The sequence below is a fragment of the Cinclus cinclus genome, chromosome 6 (assembly GCF_963662255.1).
Source record: "Cinclus cinclus chromosome 6, bCinCin1.1, whole genome shotgun sequence".
Taxonomy (NCBI): Eukaryota; Metazoa; Chordata; class Aves; order Passeriformes; family Cinclidae; genus Cinclus; species Cinclus cinclus.
Window position 1 is genome coordinate 46,584,460 of NC_085051.1, and position 20,483 is coordinate 46,604,942.

General features: G+C 41.3%; 2 protein-coding genes across 2 annotated transcripts in view; both read right to left on the bottom strand.

The window, feature by feature from the left end:
- CCDC88C (coiled-coil domain containing 88C) overlaps positions 1-4,429 on the bottom strand; it is a 94,628-nt gene extending 90,199 nt beyond the window's left edge. Inside the window, exons 1-2 of the mRNA XM_062494494.1 lie at positions 4,370-4,429; positions 4,156-4,256 (exon numbers count right to left, since the gene is read on the bottom strand). Coding sequence (XP_062350478.1) covers positions 4,156-4,256; positions 4,370-4,429 — 161 coding nt within the window. The remainder of the gene's footprint in view (positions 1-4,155; positions 4,257-4,369) is intronic.
- Positions 4,430-14,457: 10,028 nt separating this feature from the next.
- The window catches only part of PPP4R3A (protein phosphatase 4 regulatory subunit 3A), a 42,093-nt gene continuing 36,067 nt past the window's right edge, over positions 14,458-20,483 (bottom strand). Inside the window, exons 13-15 of the mRNA XM_062495471.1 lie at positions 18,191-18,381; positions 17,472-17,698; positions 14,458-15,252 (exon numbers count right to left, since the gene is read on the bottom strand). Of these exons, the coding sequence (XP_062351455.1) occupies positions 15,139-15,252; positions 17,472-17,698; positions 18,191-18,381 (532 nt within the window). The 3' untranslated portion in view covers positions 14,458-15,138. The remainder of the gene's footprint in view (positions 15,253-17,471; positions 17,699-18,190; positions 18,382-20,483) is intronic.

A 20,483-nucleotide genomic window follows, 5' to 3' on the forward strand; every position in this document is an offset into this window, starting at 1 on the left:
AACCAAATATACACCACACACTGGGGCTGGTCTAACTCTCCTACCACCCAACTTCTTCCTCTAGCAAGCGAGACCACGCCACTAAGTCTGGCAAGTTGCTAAATTGCCTAGAAAATGATGGAAAAATGCACCTCTAGGTAACATTTTAAAAATTTAAATTAAGCAGATGCACATCTCTAACACATCTTCTGGCATTTGTGCCATTTGCTACAAACCACGTGGAGCGGGCACTCACAACGTGGCTGTTCCTGTCACATGGTCTAAATTCAAGACAACAGATAAGGGCACCACAGACCACAACAGCTATTGAAATGGAAAAACCTATTATTATGCATTGTTACAACAGGATTTTAACACAAATAGCATTATCAGCAGTATTCCTAACACACATTTGTGTTTGCTAAATGTTTTGATATAAAAGCAGTCTATCTTCAACTAAAAGAACTGGAACAAGCCAACGTGAAAATAATTCTGTGCCGGCATAAATCTCCACATCATTTCTTACAGGAAGTTTTATTTGGGAAGTTGAATGGGGCAAATATTTGCTTATGCTTGTAGGTATTATGCCACAGCTGCAACTGTAACACTGAAGGCAGTCATTGCAGTGCTAATTTCATATCAGGAAGTGACATACAGCCATCTGAAAAAAAGATATTTAAAGTATGTCTACAGAGAACCTCATTAACCTGGTACACATAAATCCATCAACAACACAAGCCTGAAATACTGCAGTTCCACTTTGAAGATTAAGAAATATTTTTGTATGCAGAGCATTCAGCCAGTACTTCAAGTCTGCAAAAATCAACGTTGTCCCTAATGCATGATCAGGCTGGGATATACACTTGAGCAGGACACAGGCAAAGGAAACCATTCATTTACCACAGAATTATTTGAAAAGTCTTCTGTCTTGTTCTAAAATACAAGTGGGGAAACCAAACACTGCTGTCTGACTCTTGCTAAATTTCACTCATTTAACAGCTCGGTGCTCCTGAGAACCAAACAACACCCAGCTTTCTTAAGAACTGTCTCGTTTTAGAGATAACCTGTAAAGCAAAGGGATCACCAGCAAAGCCCAACAGCTGGTGTCCTACCAACTACAGTCTGCCTAAACCCGGGCCAGGTTCCCCTCCTCTGCCCCTGTGCTACATTTGGCAAGCCTGAGCAAACCACATTTTATTCAGGGCTGGCATTCCCAGGGGCAGTTCATTTCTGAAGAGGAAGAAGTTAAGGCACAGGCCTATTTTCACCTCCTGTCACAGACCCAGCAGGGACCTGGCAGGCTGGAAAAGCAGTAGATGTCTGCTGTCACATATCTCTGGTGACACAGCTGCCTTGCTGAGATGAACCCACCACCTAAAAAATGTTCACAGCACAACACAAAGCAGCTGGGATCTTCTCCACCCAAAGCTGCCAGACAGCATTTTGGGAAATCACAAAGAAACACAGAGATCAGGGGCTGACAGAACTCCTACAGCCCACCCATGACTCAAGAGCTAAAGCCTTACTTTCATTCAGCAATCTCCACTCAACAGGTATATCTGGATTTCTTCACAGATCCACCTGTCTTTTTGTCCTGAATTAAACTTAAAATCTGCTTTGATGAAGGGTAGAAATGTTGTATTTTTAGTAATGAATTTCCCAATAATCTGGCTTTCTAAATCTTCACTGAAAGAAACAACTTGATTTGCACCAAAGTACTGCATCACACCTGGTGTTTAGATGCAAGCTCACATATCCCTGTTATTTCTGTTCCAGTAATTCAGCAAGCAGGATAAAAGAAGTTCAAAGTCAAATAACACACAAGTGATGAGGCACAACTGTCCACATCAGGAACCCAGCTCTTTCACCCTGCAACCCCTACTCACATGTGTAGATGCCTGCATCTGTGCTTTCAAGCAATCAACACTATCATGGCATGGCAAACCCAATTCCAAATTTATCAAAGGTCTATCATTAATAGGCATTCAGCAGGGAAGAAAGCTCCAGCCAACCACTTAAAGCCATCTTCAGGAACCAGGACTTAAAAAAACTGATGAGCAAGAATTTTTAAAACCACATTTCTTTATTCTGAAAGCTTTGTGGGGCAGAAACATGCCTCGAAAGGCTTGCCAGACTTACATGTAAGCAGCAACTGCATTGCAATTTCTAAAGTTAAAACCAGGGAAAAGTAAAGGTCAGCACCTCTCCTGAGAGCCTTGCTAGGTCAGGATACACAAAATTATAATTCTTCCTACATTAAACAATCTTGGGCTCTCAGTACGAAGGCTTTGGTTTCAAGTTCTTTAGTCACCATTAGAGGCACTTCTAAAGCTGCCTTAAAAGGGGGGAGGAAAGGCCTGGTTGTGAATAACGGGACAGTCTTCTACTCCATAGTGTTCATGCCCCCAACACTTCACTTTCTGAGACGCCACTGGCAGAGATGTTTCTTGGAAAAAAGACACAAACAAAGAAAAACTAAAGCCCCACCAACTTAGTTACCTGACTGCTTAAAACTAGTAAACATGCCAGGGCACCTCTCACAATCACAAGAGATCAGAGATCACAAAATGCCAACTAGTGTCACTGCACTCAGACACACTGTATGCTTATCTTCCTCGTTTCCAAGAGCTCTAATAATTCTCTCCTTGCTCTCATTGCTCAGTTGCTCCCTCAACTTTAACACAGACATAGTTAGATGGTAGACATAGTACAATGGCCAATTACAAATATTTACGTTTGCATACACCACCTAATAAAACTCTCCTAATAATGCCACAGTAATTCAAGAGCTACATAAACTCATTACTAAGTATGACTTGGTTAATTTTTCATTTTTTGAAATAAGACAACTCTTGCAGATATAATTATATAAACGCATTAGATAACAGCACTGTTTAACTAAATCTCCAGCCAACTCAGCTGCTGCTCCTTGATAGTTAAATTGGTCATCTCTGTGCCAAACACAATGGTCATAAATCAAAATTTAATTTCCCACACCTCAGAAAGCTACAAGCATGGATCTAGACATTCATACTTGAGACTCTAATTTGCAGAAAACAATATTTTTGAAGTGTAATTATTGCTTTAAAAATGCTGGAAAATATGTCTTCTCTTTACAAGAGGTATTCCCTGCTAATATTTTACACCATTAGTTGGTTATCTCCACATGCTGGCTGATCTGGGTTCTGTTCTGAATCATGGATTTTCACCAGCTTCACTATTTAAGTGCCAGTTCACAATTTTCACTCCTGGCAAGAACAAATCAAAATAAAATTTTATTCCCTTCTCACATGGAACAGCCAAGTGCCAGAAGATAACAAAACTTGACAATCTGAGTGGGTGAGGCATTGACTGCCATACTTAATGCTATTTCTCAACGTTTTAGAGGACTCTAGTATGAATTCTTCGTTTAAATGCTTAAACTTACACTGCAAATCACTGGTCGAGCTTCAATTGATTTCAATCACCTAAGAGAGTGCACTGCCAAAACTGAGTGACTTCCAAACCCTCCTCCCCTGAAAGCCAAACACCTGTCCCTACAAATGCTCTCAAATATAGTTCAGAATATTTAAAATAAGACACAGAGAAAACAGGCTCTGCATGCAGCATAGTAGATCAGCAACAGGAAAGGATGTGGTTAAAAACACAGCACAAGTCCTAAAAACTATTTACTTCGATGTTAGAGTATTTTCAGTACTCCATATTTTAATCAATTGCTAAGTTCTCTCAACATATGACTTGACAGTGCCGCCAGAAACAGGCAGCACTAAAACGTTTTCTAAATTATGTATTTAGTATCAAATTTTACACAAGAGCAAACAAAGTTCAGATGAAACCCTCCCAACTAAAGCTTTATACGATACAGTACTTTCATTTCCTTCTTTGTACTGCCACACACCTTCCACTGCAGCATTAACTAAGATAACCGGGAGCAAAAAAGAAAAAAAAAAAGAAAAAAAAAAAAAAAGAAGAAAAATGAAAAACACACCGATTAGAAAAATTAGTTAAAGAATTATGGAACTGGAATAGGTCGGAGCTTTTTTACCCCACTGTTTTTTGTTACTTGCGAAGAGCAACCAAATTGAAAATCGCTCCGGCCCCAGGCCGCCCTCCCCGCCTGAGGAAAGCTCCGGGCCAGGGCCGCCTCCGGGTCTGCCGCCCCCCGACCCCACTCACATCTGCAGCATGATTTTGTTCAGGACCACGCCATCCACCAGGTCCATGTAGACGCCGAGGTTGTCCTGGTCCCCGCTCCCCAGGTCCCCGAAGGTTTTCACCTGCCGGAGGAAAGACAGCAGGGTTGGGGGATGGCGGGAGGACTCGGCCACCCCGGCAGGACAGCGCTGCTCCGCCGGCTGCGCCCGCGCTCCCCGCGCCCCGCTCCGCTCACCCAGGTCACTAAGGGGCTCTGCAGGAAGAGCTCCAGGAGCTCGGAGACGGTCACGTCCATGTCGCCGGAGCTCGGGCGGCGGCGGAAGGCTGCGGGAGCGGGGCCGGCTCACTCGGGAGACAAAGGCGCGGAGCCCATGGCCCGCCGCCCCGCTGCCCGCCGGGCGCTGCCTACAGGGCAAACAATGCGCGGCTCATCGCTCCCCCGCCCCGCGGGCACACTCGCCGCGGTCCCTCCTCCCGACGGCAACAGGCCGGTCTTCCCCCGCCGAGCTCGCTCCGCGGCTGCAGTAGAGGCTCCCCAGGCAAGAGCTAGCCACACCGGGAGAGAGGGGAGTGGGCTCAGCCGCCACGGGCAATGCCCGGGGGTCGGGAGCCAAAGCGCGGAGCTCCCGCGGGACAGCTCCGGACGGCCGCTCCGCTCCGCTCCAGCCGCCCCGGTACCTGTGGCGGGGCGCGCCCGAGCCCCGGCAATTAGACGCGGGCGGCGGCGGCGGCGTGACGGGCAGCGGTCGCGGCCAATGGGAGGGACGGAGGGGTCGGGCGCCGGCCAATGGGCGGCGGCCGCGGGGGCGGACCGCGGTGTGGGGCCGGGGCAGCGCCCGCACGCGGCGGTGAGAGTGGCCCCGCACGGCCGCCTCCTTCCCGCTGGAACCGCGGGGATGCGCGGCCTCGCCGGGAAACTCGCCCGCGGGGCCGCGCCGGGAGCGGCTGTACCTGCCGGGAGCCTCCCGGCGCCGCGCCCTCCTCCGCTGGGAACGGCGCCAGCGCCGAGCGGGAGGGCGCGGGTCCGAAGTTTACGCTTTAAAAAGGACGAAAATCCCCACGAAGTACTTCTCAGGGGCGCTTCCGGACGTGCCGCGTAAGCCCCTTAGCGCAGCTCCAAGAACGAAGAGGGGAGACTCGGAGCGAGGCGAGCGGCACAGCCTGCTGCGCTCCCGCTCGGAACGGAGCAGGTGCCCGTGGAGGGATGCCGATCCCGGGAGCAGCCCGTCCCTCTGCCGCCGCCCCACCGGGGTGCCGGCTGCTTTCCGGCGGGACAGAACCCCGTCTTTACTTAGGAAAATAAATAACGCCAGGTCATCTGGACGATTGCCGCTTTGTTTATCCCAGGCTCAGAACTTGAAGAGAAATAATTTAGTCATGGAGCTGAACAGTGTCATGATGTCACTTAATGGGGCTTGGTTGTGTCAGGATTTCTGTTTGACAGTTTGCTTTACTTTTCACAGACAAAATCGTTTATCTCTGGTATTTATCAGTTTCTACATGAGCCACTTAGCGCATTCTGCCTGATTCTTGTTCGATCATACTGAACTCACAAAATAGATCTTGGATCTTGCACAGTCCGACAAGACATCTGAAATTCTGGTTATTAATAACCACCTACCTTCGTTATGTATTTTTGGTAAGGGAGTGGGCACACGTGTGTTTGTGCATCGACTGAGGGAGAGACATCTGTTGTTGTGCCTGAGGGACCAGAGCAGTTTGCAAGCAAACTATTACTAAATGATAGACCCTGGTGTTCATTGTAGAGGCCTGTTTGTCCCTCTAAAGATCGGGTTTCATGATCTGCTTAATGCAGATCCTTATTTTAGGCAGCCCGGTAGACACGGACGGGCTCATGTGAATTGCAACTTGATTACCAGCTGGTTTTGCTCCGTTTCTTTACTTTTCTATGTTAATCATGTAGTCTAGTCGTTTTGGGACCTGAAAAGAAGGAAGCTTTGCAAGCAAAGGATGGACATATAGGTGTGCTTTTGAGTATAACAGCCAGGGAGAGAAAAAAAAATGGTTAATAGTTTCTCAGTACTTCAGAGAGATGGACTGCCATACTTTCATTCCTCAAAGTCTTATGATTTCCTGTTTTGTGGAAAGATTTCATTAAATAAATTTTCAAAGCAGTTAGTGCAGTGCTTACAACAGATGTGTTAATCAATAGAATCAAAGGAAAACAACTTAGTGTTTGAAAACTGTATAGACCTATTCACAGAGGACAAAATACAGATGCAACAATGCTTTCCCACTTTACACAACTTGGACGCAACTCGTGTGTAGGACAGACTCCCGAAAAGAAGCAACGGCTGCACAGTCCGGTCCAGGTAGTGCCAGTAGTGAAACAATTGAAAGGGAGGGCGCATCATGGAGCACAGTTACAAAAAACAAATTTCTTATCCAAGAAACGTTCCTGGGGATGCTGTTAGCTGCCAATTGCTCACGCGTTATTCAAGGGGACTGCCTGTGTTACAGGAAATACTTGGCCTCAGGCAGGGTGGAGGCGGGTGCCAGAGGTGCAGCCGCAGCAGGAGGACGGGCATGGGGTCGGGCATGGGGATTCCGCCGCCTCGGCCACGGCGGGCGGGGGCCGAGCGCCCTCTGGCGGCGACACGCTCTGGTCGGATGCCGAAAGCGAAGCAGCAGTGGGGAACAACAGTTGGCTTGCTTTGAAATGCGCCGAGAGCAGTGACCTAGTCTGGAAAGTACTGACGAACTGCTTCGACACGCATGGGGCGAAGGGGATGCGGTGTTGCGGAGCGCTGCAGGCCGCGGGGACGCACGCTGGGAAATGCTGAGCCGCTGCGAGTCTCCCCCGAGCCGCACGCTGCGGGCGGCAACAAGCCCAGGCTTGCCCGGAGCTCCGCCGAGAACAGCCCTGGACGCGGGGCTGCGGAGGGCAGGCTGCCCGCCTTGGGCAAAATACATACCATGGCTACGAGCCCCCCCAAATAAGTGTGGAGGGGTATCCCCTCGGTAATTCTGTGTCATACCCGTCAGCCCCAGCTGGGTGTGTGCTTCCTCCACGTCCTCTCCAAACCGTGCCTTAGCATTTATAGTGAGAGCACTTTTATTCCCCTACCTTGTGTTCCACCAAAGTTATCTTGTAAAACTTCACCTACCTACTACAGGCCACGTTCTCATTTCTGATGATACCTGAAGCTGCCGCCTTCCCAGAGTTGATTAAATATAACAAATACCAACGAATATATCCAAGAAAGTTCAGATCCAGGCACGTAAAAGCAACTGCATATTGAAAACATGCTTCTTATAGTGAAGCAATGATGAAAATTTGTAGTATTTAAGTTTAATGGGATTTGCAATAATTTTGTTTTGATACCATCTCACATGGTCAGCTTTTCACTGAGAACATAATTATCAAAGAATTAAAAAGCACCAAAACTGTGATTTAAGACAGGTACATAGGTACAAGCTACTAAAGACAACAGTGTGTTTAATGCCTCCATTATCATCATGTCTATTACTAAAGCAGCTTTCACAGCCACAAAGCACTCGGTTTTCAAAAACACAGACTACAGAAGGAACTTTCTAAGCTCAAATATTTCCAAATGTTCCTTTAGGCTGACTGTAAATGGCATGATTCACCCCCCTCAGACTGTCCCCTAGCAACGAGTACAACCATCAACAAAGCTCCACGATTCATCTGCTGTCTGAAGTGTAAGTTGCTGAGGGATGGGAATAACAGAATTCATGGGGTTACAATACAAGAGTTAAACTCATGGTAATCAGGAAAGAGCTTTTTCTCCTCCTTTGCTTGGGACTGTAGTTAAGCAGCTTTCTTGTAAATATGATTTGACTGTTCATCAACCAACTACTCAAGGGAGCAAGTTTGCTTTAAGTAGACTCTGGAGCTGTAAACAATGGGTGCAAGGAGATAAAGAAGGTGGTCAAAAGATAGCTTTGGTCCTCACAATACTGGATTCTGAAATTTTCAATATAGTTCATTTTGTTTAGACAAAGGTGGTAAAGAAATTTGCATTAGAGTAAAAAGAAACACACCTGTATGTGCTACTAAAACACAAACAGAACCCCGGCCTAACCCCAAAAGTATTTGTTAATGTGCCTTGGAGCAATCTGAATGCAGGGGCAAGGGGGGATGCCAGTGATTTATAGTCTGTAGCTGGTATCTGAAACATTCAGAAAGAAAGTCCTAGAAAAAAAAAAATCTTTGGCACATGTTTGTTCAGTGCTGAAATTTAAGGCAGCTGCTTAGGCTCCTGGAGAGACTAACATAATACAGAATCTAAAATACAAGGAGAGAATGTTTGGACATAATAAATATCTCATAAACCTCTGAGTCCATAGAAAATAAATAGAGAGTCAAATACACAAGGCAAACAATAAAGCAAAAGATATGGGGAGAAGTGGCACCAGCAGTTTATGGCTCTTTGTATGAACTTGAAAGCAAGGAAGGAGTACTCAACATCCCAGGCAAACACAAAATGGTGGCATAAGCTCCTTTACTTGAACCCTTCTGAGAGGCAATGAGTGTCACAGCAGTGGAGGAATGATCTTGGGCCTGCAAGAAGAGAGAAGAAATTAGTTTTAGTTAGATTCATAAACTAAAGAGGTGCTAGAAGCAAAGGCTGGTCCTGGTGATCTAATGCAGTGAGCTCAGGAGACACAGCAGGGTGAAAATTTCATGTCCAGCAACATCCTCTGAAGCAGCAGCAGCAAGGGGAAGGTGTCTTACAGGTTTTAGAGGCACAATAGGTCCTGGTCTGTTGAGGTGATTACTGAAGAGTAATGGTGTAAAGGCTTGGGCACCTTACTCAAAACCTTGTGTACTCATCAGGACAGGGAACATAACCCTGGCAGAAGATTGCCATGTATGTTTCTCAGTTTCTTTCTCTTTGTCAGGAGGTAAAAGAAGAACTACATCAGCAGCACTAACTGGGAATCATGAGACAAGAAAAAGAACTTGTAGGACCACACTAGGAACTGTTGACTGCTTTAAAGGAAAAACAGGGAAGTATAGAAAGCAAAGAATGAACTAAAATGTATTAAATAGAACATATTCTATATTTTATTAATATAAAAAGATACTTTAATGAATTCCTGTCAATCATAACTAGAAAATGTGATTTTGAAGGTCCAGCTTCACTTCAGAGAATTTTAGGTTTTCAGACTGCTGTTTGGACACTTTAGTTATACAAGAGTGTATCAATATCTACACTGATGACACTGGGGGTGAGGTAAAAATAATAGGCAAGCACAGCGAAAAGTTTTTTAAACAGCTTAGGGAAATACTTTGGCTGGCTAGGGTTGAAGAAAAGTGTAAATTCACGTGGAAGGAAAACACTCCAGGGAGAAGTTAACAAAGCCTCAGCAGAGAGGTAGTGACAGCAGGACAGGGAGCACCACCTCTGATACCTAACAAAGGCAAAGCCATTTCTTGGAACAGCAAACAACATGGCAATGAGGAAGTTTGTGTCCCTGCTACCTGTTCAAATAGCACCCCAAATTCATTTCTGTGCGCACAAGTCACAGATGTGGGAGGGAGAATTTAAGGAATTAATGAAAGACTCTGGTTTTGAGGGGTTGTGACAGAAGGCACAAAACTAAGGTTGTCCAGTGATAGATATAGCTGTTTTAAAAGAATATGGGAAAAATTGGTGGTGAGTACGTTGTGTATCATGTGTACTGACTTAACGTGCAGAAATACAGAAGGTGTTTTTAATTCTAGCTGAATTATATAAAAATTTAATGTTATTTAGAGAAGGTCAGTGTGGACAGAAACTGACTAAATCACGAGGACTTGACTTACTCCCTTAGAAGTGAGACTTTTTAAATGCTTTAGAGAATTGTTATTTGCATTATAACACTGGTATTTCACAGATGCTAGAGTGACTGAAGACTCACTGCAGAGCACACAAGGATTCTCCTGTGGTAACAATACTGTTCAAACCCTATTTTTAAACTTGGGTATTCACATCTCCCACCTGTCTTTATACTCTGATGACCTGAGGGCAGATTATCAGCTAGCATAAATCAGTTCTGCCACTGTTTGATGTAGCAGCACCTGAGGTATCCAAAAAGCACAGAGAGAATCTGACACACTGTAGTGATACAACCTCTCTTCCTGACCTACATCAGCCCCTAGCCATATTTTGCTATGTATATACAAAGGCCAGTAGGATGCTGCAAGCTGCCAGACACAAGAGAAAAGCTAGCCTTGTCTAAAAACTTGGAAGCATGATGTATGGGCTCTGGGATGCACATACTTCTGAAGGAATGCTAACTCACACTGGTACACACGGCCAGGGAATGCTGCTGAGCCCTCTCAGGTGGGCAGGCCACCTACAGTATCTTTGTGCACATAATTTACATTTGCTTAAAGTATCAGTGCTATTCAGCCCAAATCATCCCCCATCTGTATTACAGATGTATATTTTGTAAGCACAGTTCTAACCTGTACCAGATAATTCCCAGATCTCAACCTAAATAGCTAACAATTGTTCCTATGGAGCCCTTTTAGAGCCCTGAGACAAACAGATACTGTACATCCCTGGGACATGCTACAGTGCACAGCAAGGCCACTTGGTATAGATCTAAGGCCACAAGGTATAGATCTAAAGTCATTGTAAATCAGTGGCTATTTTGATCATTTGCCACTAGCATTCTGCTTTTTAAATATTACCTACTGGTTTATATATTATTTTTACATCCCTCATAAATACAATTGGCATACAGAAGATGGCATCTTCCCTCTCCCTTTTTTAGTTGCCTTTTTTTTTTCCCCAGCAGTCTACAGGGTTTAATTTCACCTTTCAATTCTTCTATTAATTTACATTAAACCCCCACAAGATTCATACTCCAGTGATTGTGGTGCAACTAGAGCAATATCAAATCAAATCTACAAGCTCATCAGGTAGCCAGGCACTGATGAAAACCATAGGAGAGAACCACAGAATATCGTGAGCTGGAAGGGACCCACAAGAGTTGAGTCCAGCTACTGGCTCTGTACAAGACAATCCCAAATACAGTAAGTTATGTCTCCCTCACATTAAGACATTAAATTATGGCTCTGATTGAAGGTGGGCATTACAGGCCCTTCCACAGGAGGTTTTCATGTATCTGCAGCATGCCCACATGCCCTGCCTCCTTTCTGAACTGAACTATGAGGTGTATATTCCTTAATTTCTCCTGGACTCCAAAAAGAGAAAAGTGGTGAATATTCACATGGACAACTTCTCTAGAAAAACTTCAGTTGAGCCAACTTCTTTTCTTTGAATGTTTGCCCTATGTTATACATACATTGTGGGTGACCCATCTCATCTCCTGATCTCCTGCTTTCACAATTTACCTGGAATGGGAGTTGATGTCCTCAAGGCAGGGGAACTGCAGTGCTGCTCTGGTATCCACAGCACTGCTCCAGGATGCCTCTGCAGCTGTAAAACAGTTGAGAGGGATAAGGCTGAACTTCTGCAGCACTCTACAGATGCCAGGAAACATCATTGAGCAAGGCAACCAACTTCATTGTGCTGGGCTGAAAACGCAGCTGTTTGTCTAATAGTGCCACAGCAGCAACTTGAGAACAGAGCCTCATCAATTCTCCAATTAAACATCTCTGCAGGGATGTAAAAACAAAGGCAAATCCGATCTGAATAGTTCCATCCTTAGTACACTAAAAGGATGGGGCCTACTTGGCACTCAATTCCATGAGAACATGATGCCTCACCTGGGTGGGCTATGAGAGATGAATGAATGAATAGCCTGATCCTTGTTGCTAAGCAGACACAATCTAGAGACAACTCACTGTTTTCACTGTTTCAATACAATAGGTTTTAGAGCCTTCCACCTTCATGATACAGGAGGTCTCTTCTTCGGTGATGTGCACTGGTAACTTGAATACAGCCATACTCTGCATACATTAGAAAAAAATCCAGAAATCTTCCAGATCACCTGGAATTACTTTCATTGATGTGTGAGTTCCTTAAGGGACCAGGGAGTTCATACACATTCTGTCTGGTATTCCCAGTAAGTCTAGGCTCAAAGCTTGGAATCTTGTCCAAGGAATGAGCATCAAGTCTTTCAGCCACTGAAGGAAGAGGAGCCTGTATGGATTATTCAAACACCCTGGCTCTTGTCTGTAAATACAAAAGGGTCAGCTCTGTAAACCATACTTCAAGGCACAGTTAAAATGCAATGAAGATGACTGAGCCATGCTTAGTACAATATACACACAGCTCTCTTGGGATGAGGACAAATGGTTTTAAAAAATCAACCCAATGAAAGGTCTAGAACAGTTTCCTAACAGGACTTTTTTCCACCCATAAACTCAAATCCACTCTTAAAAAAAATAAAATACATCACTTCTCGCAATCCCAGAATTTTTTTTCCCCCTAAAATACATTTCAAGATTTCCATGAATACAAAAGTGAATGTCACTGGGCAAGAGTATACCCACCATTCATCTACTTCCAGCTTTCATGAACATATTATCTCAGTGCAGACATGTCCTGTCAGGCTACAAGCATTAGATAACTGGGAAGACAACTAATCATCTAACCACAAGTTAGGCAGCATTAAAAGACATGCAGCCTAATGTTTTGCCAGTCTTTTAGAGCTTCGTAAAAATATAAAAACTTCAAAAAGTTCCTGCTTTCATTATTATTTTGACCAAGCCCGTAACTTCAGCATAATACTTCTTCCGTTAGAAGTACCACTTCAAATACCAAGATTCCCACAAGTATTATGAAAGTATCTGCAAGTCTGGAAGACTGCAGCATCAAACATCACAAGATCCAAGCACTTGATTGCTAAAGAAACAGAAAACACTTTAACAAAAGTGCTCTTTTGACCAACTCAGAAGAATGGTTTCCTGAGATAGAGCCTGGAAGATTTACAGATGACTGTATGAATGGATTTTGAGAGCTTTATGCTGAAGGAAAGTTTGACAGCCTGAGCTGGATTTAGGTTCTGGCTAATTAAGAAAACCTGCAAAACTGCAGATTTCCTTGTCACAATGTCTGCTCTGACACCAAAGTTGTAAGAATCAAGTTTCAGACAGTTTGTTGAAACAGCATGGGAACCCAGCCTGCAGCAGCAGACCTAATTCTGTAGTGACCCCACATGCCCAACTTCTGTAAACTTACTGCTGAGAATTACCCTACCACAGACATTTCAAGTACATTGTAAAAACTCAGCCTTAGAAAGTAATTGCAAATGAACTCTTTGAGGAAAAGATGGTTAATAATTTCTCCCTAATGCAAACTCTTACTTAAATCCAAACTGGTTGGTATGTACCCACAAAGCCCAAGGACTGAAGCTTTGCCTTTTGTGTTTGCCACAGAACCTGCCACGCCACCCACAATGCTCAGAAACAAAGTGCTCATCTACCTCAGGTGTGTTCACCTGTGATCCTCATTTCTCTTATTGCCATCTGCACTGATACATTTACAACCATTAACCATCATGATTGTTGCAATACTGGTGCTTTGAATGGCAAAAGGAAATCAGCTCTCGAAAACAGACCTAACAAATGTTCTCTCATTTGCAAAGGAACTGAATAAACACCCCTTCATAAGAAGCACTCCTGTGCAAAGACATCTTCTGTAAGGAAGCAAGATATAATGCCTCATTTCAAATTAGTATTATTTAGACTTTTGGGAAAAAGGGAAAGAAGGCAGTCATTGATTTACACCAAGTTAATTGCCGATTTTCAACTGAGTACCAGAATAAATTTCAAAAGATGGTGTCCCTATAAAGAGTTTATTCTACAACCACCTTTTATTTACTAAAACTGGTATTCCAAAGGGAATCAGAGATTTTTTTTAAAATACCACTAACGCTGTTTTCTTTCAGCTTTAATTATTTCTTTTTTATTTTTCTAAGTCAAATGAGTCAGTATATTGGCATTCCTAATTCACCCATCTTGCCTTTTTATGAGTTGGTTACCAACACCGTTCTGCATTATAAAATTTCAGTCTCTTTGGAATACTAATTTCCTACCTATAGGTTTATTTGTTTATTTCATCATATTTCCCTGATTTTTCTCTTAACAGGTGCTGCTGTAAAATTTAATATAAAATATTTAGTCACAAAATAGTATTGCTTGTATGCACATTGTTGCAAGATTTTTTTTCTCCAATAAAAACTATACCATCTTCCATAAAATCCTCAACATATTAAGAACTGTGATGCAGAACAAAATTACACAGTGTGAAACAGGTACCAGCACAACAGTGAGATTATATTACATCAAAAAATTTTAATGGTCCCAAATATATACTCAACAACTAAGCATACACTCAGGGGGGCAAAAAAAAATTATGACACAAAAGTGACCACATCTAGAATTCCACTCAATCTTTAATCAAGAAGGGACAAACAAATCCCCCACCTCAAAAAAAAAAAAATAATTCTGCAGTTTAAAGGGCAAAGGGATTAGATTTAAAAAAAAAAGAGGAAACTTTATATTCGGCCCTCCCCCGCAGAGGTTTTTAAAACCTGTTGTAGCTTGAGTAAAACGTTCAGAATGTACTATTTCAAAGGCAGGTCTCTTTTATACAAAGAAACTGCTGGCATTCTTAACTAGTGAAGAATTATGGCAAAACCCGCCTTTTCTTCAGAAGTCTCATACATGGTCCAAGAAAGCATATTCTGATTGTAGCAACTGACCAGCCAATCCAGAGTTCCACTAACAAAACTCCTGCCCTGTTGGCTTTTTTTTCTTTTCTTTTTCTTTTCTTCTTTTTTTTTTGTTTTGTTTTTGTTTTGTTTTCCATTTCCTTCCCTGAGAAAAGGGCAACATGTGGTCCAAGCTGGAGAGCTCAAAGGCGTCTTTCCTCTAAATGAAGTATTTCTCCTTCTTCTGCTCCTTTGAATTGGCACTTGATTGGCAGAAATCCATTTGTATAGGTTGATCTGTGTCATACACAGTAATTTCACAGAAGATTGCTGCTTTGCTGTGGGTTTGTTATGTTTTTGGAAAAAAATCCTTCCCCAACTGGTAATGTTCTTCAGCAGTTGCCATTATGATGACTCAAGCTTTGCTTTCTTTGACAAAGGTAAAGTTTCCTCTTTATCTTCATCTTCATCATCCTCTTCATCATCATCAGGATAATCTACAAGCCCAACAAGGCCTCCCTACAAAGACAAACCCAATTATTAAGAGAATGCCTGTACATTGGTAATTCACGATTGCATTGTAACATGATGTTTGCATAGAATATTGCCGTAAGCACATTGGTTCAGAAGGTTTTGAACAAAATGATGCAGAATAAAAATAGATCCTTCACTATGAATGAAAATGACATGATCTGAGAAATGTTTAAGTTATTAAATCCAAAATGGGGTTCTGCCTATCCAATTGGAAATATTTCTAGCTGAAATTTAAGTAAAGAAAAAAATCTACATGATTTTGCCAAGTGTCACTGCAGCTCTGTGTGTAAAGACATAATTTATTTTTACTGAGCACAGCTGACTGCACTGAGCAATCTGGAAGCACTTAAAAGCAAGCAGAATACCCTTTAATTGAATTTTTAAATTATGATACTTTTAGAACACAGTTTATCTTCACAAAAGCTAAACTGTGTAGCAATGAAAAATTTTTTGAATAATATAATAGAATTATGTGTACATGTTACAAAGTTTAAATAACTTGTCAGCTGAAAATGAAATTGTATCTAGTAATAATTTAAAACTTCTGTATTGCAAACACCCACGAATTTAAGATCAGGCAGCCCTGGACCCTTGAAGCAGCAGCATGACCTTCTGAAACTTCCCCTAACTATACTATCTTGCAATTTCTGAAGCTTAACCAGTATTTGACCACAACAACAGTTGTAGTCAAATACTTTACTCAAAGTCCTATTACTTATTCAAGTGCCTAATAATGGATACCCAAACCAGAACATTTCAGTCAACTGTATATCAAAATACTACCTGAAAAACAATTACACATATTCTGTACAGTCACACACACGTAACTCTGAGTATACTACACCTAAAGCAACAATATCAGATAATTAACCAACGCAATTTCAACATTGTTTCTAGTTTGTGACTGTGGCATGTTTTACTCTGAAAGAAGGTAAGACACCTTCTGCCTGAATCCAGGAGTGTTTCTCAGTGCATTGCATATTCCCCTTTGTAACCTGAACATTTTTGTTTCATCACCACTACTTGAATTTGTGGAGTCAATACTGTATCCAATATGTTCCATATGTAAAGAATCCATTTCAGATTCAAGGAATTACACTGTCTGGGAGAGAAAAGTCTCTAATAGACTGAATGGATTTGCAAGCCAATTCCATCCCTTTTAAAAAGCATTTGACTAACTCTTGGGTTATGCAAGGAGTTTCCTCCACAGAGGGATTTAGATGAAGTGTCCTTAGGTTCTTCCATCAGCCAAACTCTTCTGATCTAGGTGTTTTCAAGAGAATGCAAACCAAATACAAACCCTTCAGCCATGCTGAGTAGAAAAAAACCCAAACCCTAAACCCCCATTTAACTTCACTAGAGGTTGGGTGAACAGGCAGTACGGTAGCATTACAAAAAAAGGATGAATCAGTGTTATTCCAAGACTATCTGACAACTGACATACATACCTCACCTTTCAGAAATGGAAACACTTGTTATGAAAATAAATTCTCATTATCTGAACTGCACTGTATCAACATTACCTTATCAGCCCCTGTGCTGGGCAAATAGCAGTCATTCTACTTTCCTGACTCAGTTCAAACATTTTTATTCAAAAGTCTGATAAAATCCAACAGTGTCCTAAAATGTATTTGAAGATGACAGTTGTGAATATTCATTCCAAGTTACAATATTCTTTTCAAGTGGCCTTCTTTTTCTACTCCAGAATGTTCCAAATCAAAACTGTAAGTTAGTTAAAAGGTAAAAATGTCATACTCTGGTACTAAAAATTGTTCTGGCTTACAGCAATCACTATCCAATGATATTTACTTCTTCTATATAGGTCAGTCATAGAATTCTGGACAATATTAAAATGGTGATAGTAGAAATCCTCAATGCATGTGGCAGGGCCTTGTGGTATCTACCACAATTTGGCTATGTTTCCAAAATTTTTTTTTTACTTGTATTTCATTGTAAATACCACTGCTAAGAGCACCTATTGGCATGCTTCCTATTTGACCTGTCTGGGCATTAAAAGAGCTTTTATTTCTTTCACATACAGCAGATCTCATTAAAATGCTGAAGGCCAGGCAAGAAGTACACACCAAACAGACAAATTAAGCATTAGTGCTTAACTTGTCAGGTCTCACACAAAGTTCAGAGAGATACAAAAGCAAATTTCTACTCCATAACAATGAAGTAAATCTACAACCATTCAAAATTACCTTAGTTGTAATAGCTGCCATCTGAGATGTGCTTTTAGAAACTGATCCAGGTGAGCCAGGGGACCCTGGAGACCCAGGGGACCCAGGAGAACCAGGCAGATTACTTGCAGATGACTGGCTGGTAAGGTTAGATTTTGTACCACTGGAAAAAGAAAGCTTGAAACTTGGGCTCTGACGACCTGAAAGGTTAGTTTTCAGAAGAACTTCCTTTTCTTCACTTTCTTTCACTAGAAAGGGAAAAAAAAGGCAAAACCAAAGCAGCATTATTGAGTAAAACATTTAATTACAAATAATTTCACTGTTTGGGAAAAGACTTAACACTGTATGTATAACTCAGTTAAGTGAGTCATCACAGACTTTTTTTCCATACTACCAGTGGTTGTCACTGGCCAGGAATGAACATTTTTGTTCCACCAACGGTATCATCTGAACATTTATGTAGAAAAATTTGAGCTATAAATATTATATATATTCAATACATACCATTGAATTATAAATCAAATAAAGCACAGAAAAACTTGACTATCAGCTAAGATTTTAATTCAAATGCTTTAAGAAATCTACAACATATTTTGTATCATTCTGCTTTTAAATAGAACAAAACTTTTTAAAAGTGCAGTCTACCAAATTGAAGTTGCAACTTCAAAATAAATACATGCAAATCCTTCAATGCAGTAGGACTATATAATACACCTTATGGCATTAATCTCATCACTTACGTTTTTTTCTTTCCATGAATTTACTGATAGGGTCCATAATATCCTCATCATTTTTAGGCTTGTCAGAAGGGGGCACCACAGCCTCTCCATCTTCCATATCATCCTCATCAGTATTAAACCACATTTCCTCCTCATCCTCCAGGGTTCTTGCATCCCTTCTGTACCTGTGGTTTCTCAAAATGGAGCGCATGCTGCAGAATAGTAAGTTTTAAAAGCTTAGATTCAAGAATCAATTTACACTGCAGAGCAACAAAAACACCAGCAAATCATTCCCTAATGTGAATCTTTGCATTTTCAATGCAAATATAATTTAAAACTTTTCTGTATAAAGTAAAACTCTGCTAACAGCACATTCAGACTACTTGATCAGTACAAAATTCTGTAGCATATGAACAGCACTATTAAAAGTAATTTTAATAAATCTCACTAAAGTGTTGCATTCAGGCCTGGCTTACCAGTTTGCACTGGTAAATAAAAAGTTGTAAAACAAAGAGTTTAGAAATATAGACTTATTCTCTGAAAATACTCTGGAACCTGTTAGTATTCAGGGTCCAACAAGTTTAAAAAAAATAATAATCTAATTTAAATATGACTCCAGTTTTAAGCAGATACATTGAAGAGGAAGCTCTCTCACTGCCACATCCACCTGTTACAACTTTTGGTCAGTATTTCCCATTTTTCAGAGCTTTGGATATTAACTTCTACCTCTCTCTCCCTATCTGACCTATTATCAATGTTGGTTTCTCTCAGCTCCACCTTCCTTTTCTCTTTTCCCACAGAAGCAGTACTATGGTCTTGGAGCAGAGGGACAGGGATGTGGTCCTTGAAGAATGGGCAGGAGAAGTAGAAGAGACATTGAAAACATTTTCATTGTTAGATCTAGATTTTAACAGTCAATTTCCAACAGCAGCATGAAACTACTGATGAAGCACTTCACAATTTCCTGTATGAAATGTCATGTTTTTCAAAAAGTGTCTGTTACTGGGATCAGAATGTTAATAATACAACCTAGACATCTGTATTACTGAGTGTAGGAAAAAGCCAGAAAGGAAAAATTAGAACACTACAAGCTAGTGAGTAAAAATGCTAAATGTACTTTTAATAATAAATCTAGTTATAAGTAAGTTGCTTGCCAGCATTATCATACATCTGTACATACTGCATTATTTTACATTTTATTTAAACTTAAATTCTCCTAACAGCACAAAACTATTACTTAAATGGAACTCCAATGGATACTTTTGTGACCTGTGTCAACAACATGCTGGGCTCCTTCCTTACCAAACTATTCTTTGCTAAAATATGTAAATAGAGTCTTGTTATTTGTGTGTTTTATTATTTCTGGGTTTTCACTTTAAAAATTACATGCACTATGACAGGACTTGTGCAGCCACTATATAAAATGCAGGAAGAAGGTGGAGCTACAGACCTCCTGAAGCTCTATTTTCTATTGGATAAACTCATGCAACACAACCACTTAGCTCAATTTAAGCCAAGACAAAAACTACAACTTTACTTGCTGTACTGGATAGAAATTACTGAAGAAAGCAGCCGGGTGTTCTTTCCCACATATGCATTAATGTAAGTAAGAATCACAGCCTTGGATTTCACAGCTGTTTAAGTGATATGCTTAGCTGATATAAGTCAAAATGATAACATCTCACTTTTAACACCTTAGTACTCAAAACTGCAGATCCTGCATATGCTCTTGAAAGTACTTCAATGTTTTAAAAAGTGCTTCGATGTTTTCAAATAAATCTACACTGGTAGTCTCATTCTAATTGTACAACTCTCAAAATGTAAGTATTAAGAAATCACGTGGAAGGAAATAAAAGTCTGAAATGTCAAGATATAACAAGAACGAATTTTAATATGTTTTCAAACTAATATAAGACAGCAAAACAAGAACAGATCTTGCTAACAATTCTAAAGAGCGATTCATCTACTCACACAAGCAGTCATTTTGTTTTAATGAAACTAGTAACGAAAAGTAAATGGAGCAAAAAGACCTGAACTTCCTATTTTTATACATCTCAACCTTTTAACCCTGGGCAACTGTGTACTAAGGAAGGGAACTTTTGCTCTGGAAAACAGAAGGAGCGATTCAAGCTTTGCATCAGATTGCTTTTTACTCCATAAGCAAATCTAGCAGGGACAAAAAAAAAAACATTCTCTGAAAACTTCTTCGTATGTTCTGTTCCTCAGGCATTTTGATAAATTTTGAAAAAGCCTATCTAAATATCTACTCCCACAACTAAAATAAAAGGAAATATGATGCGCAAATTTTTGAAGG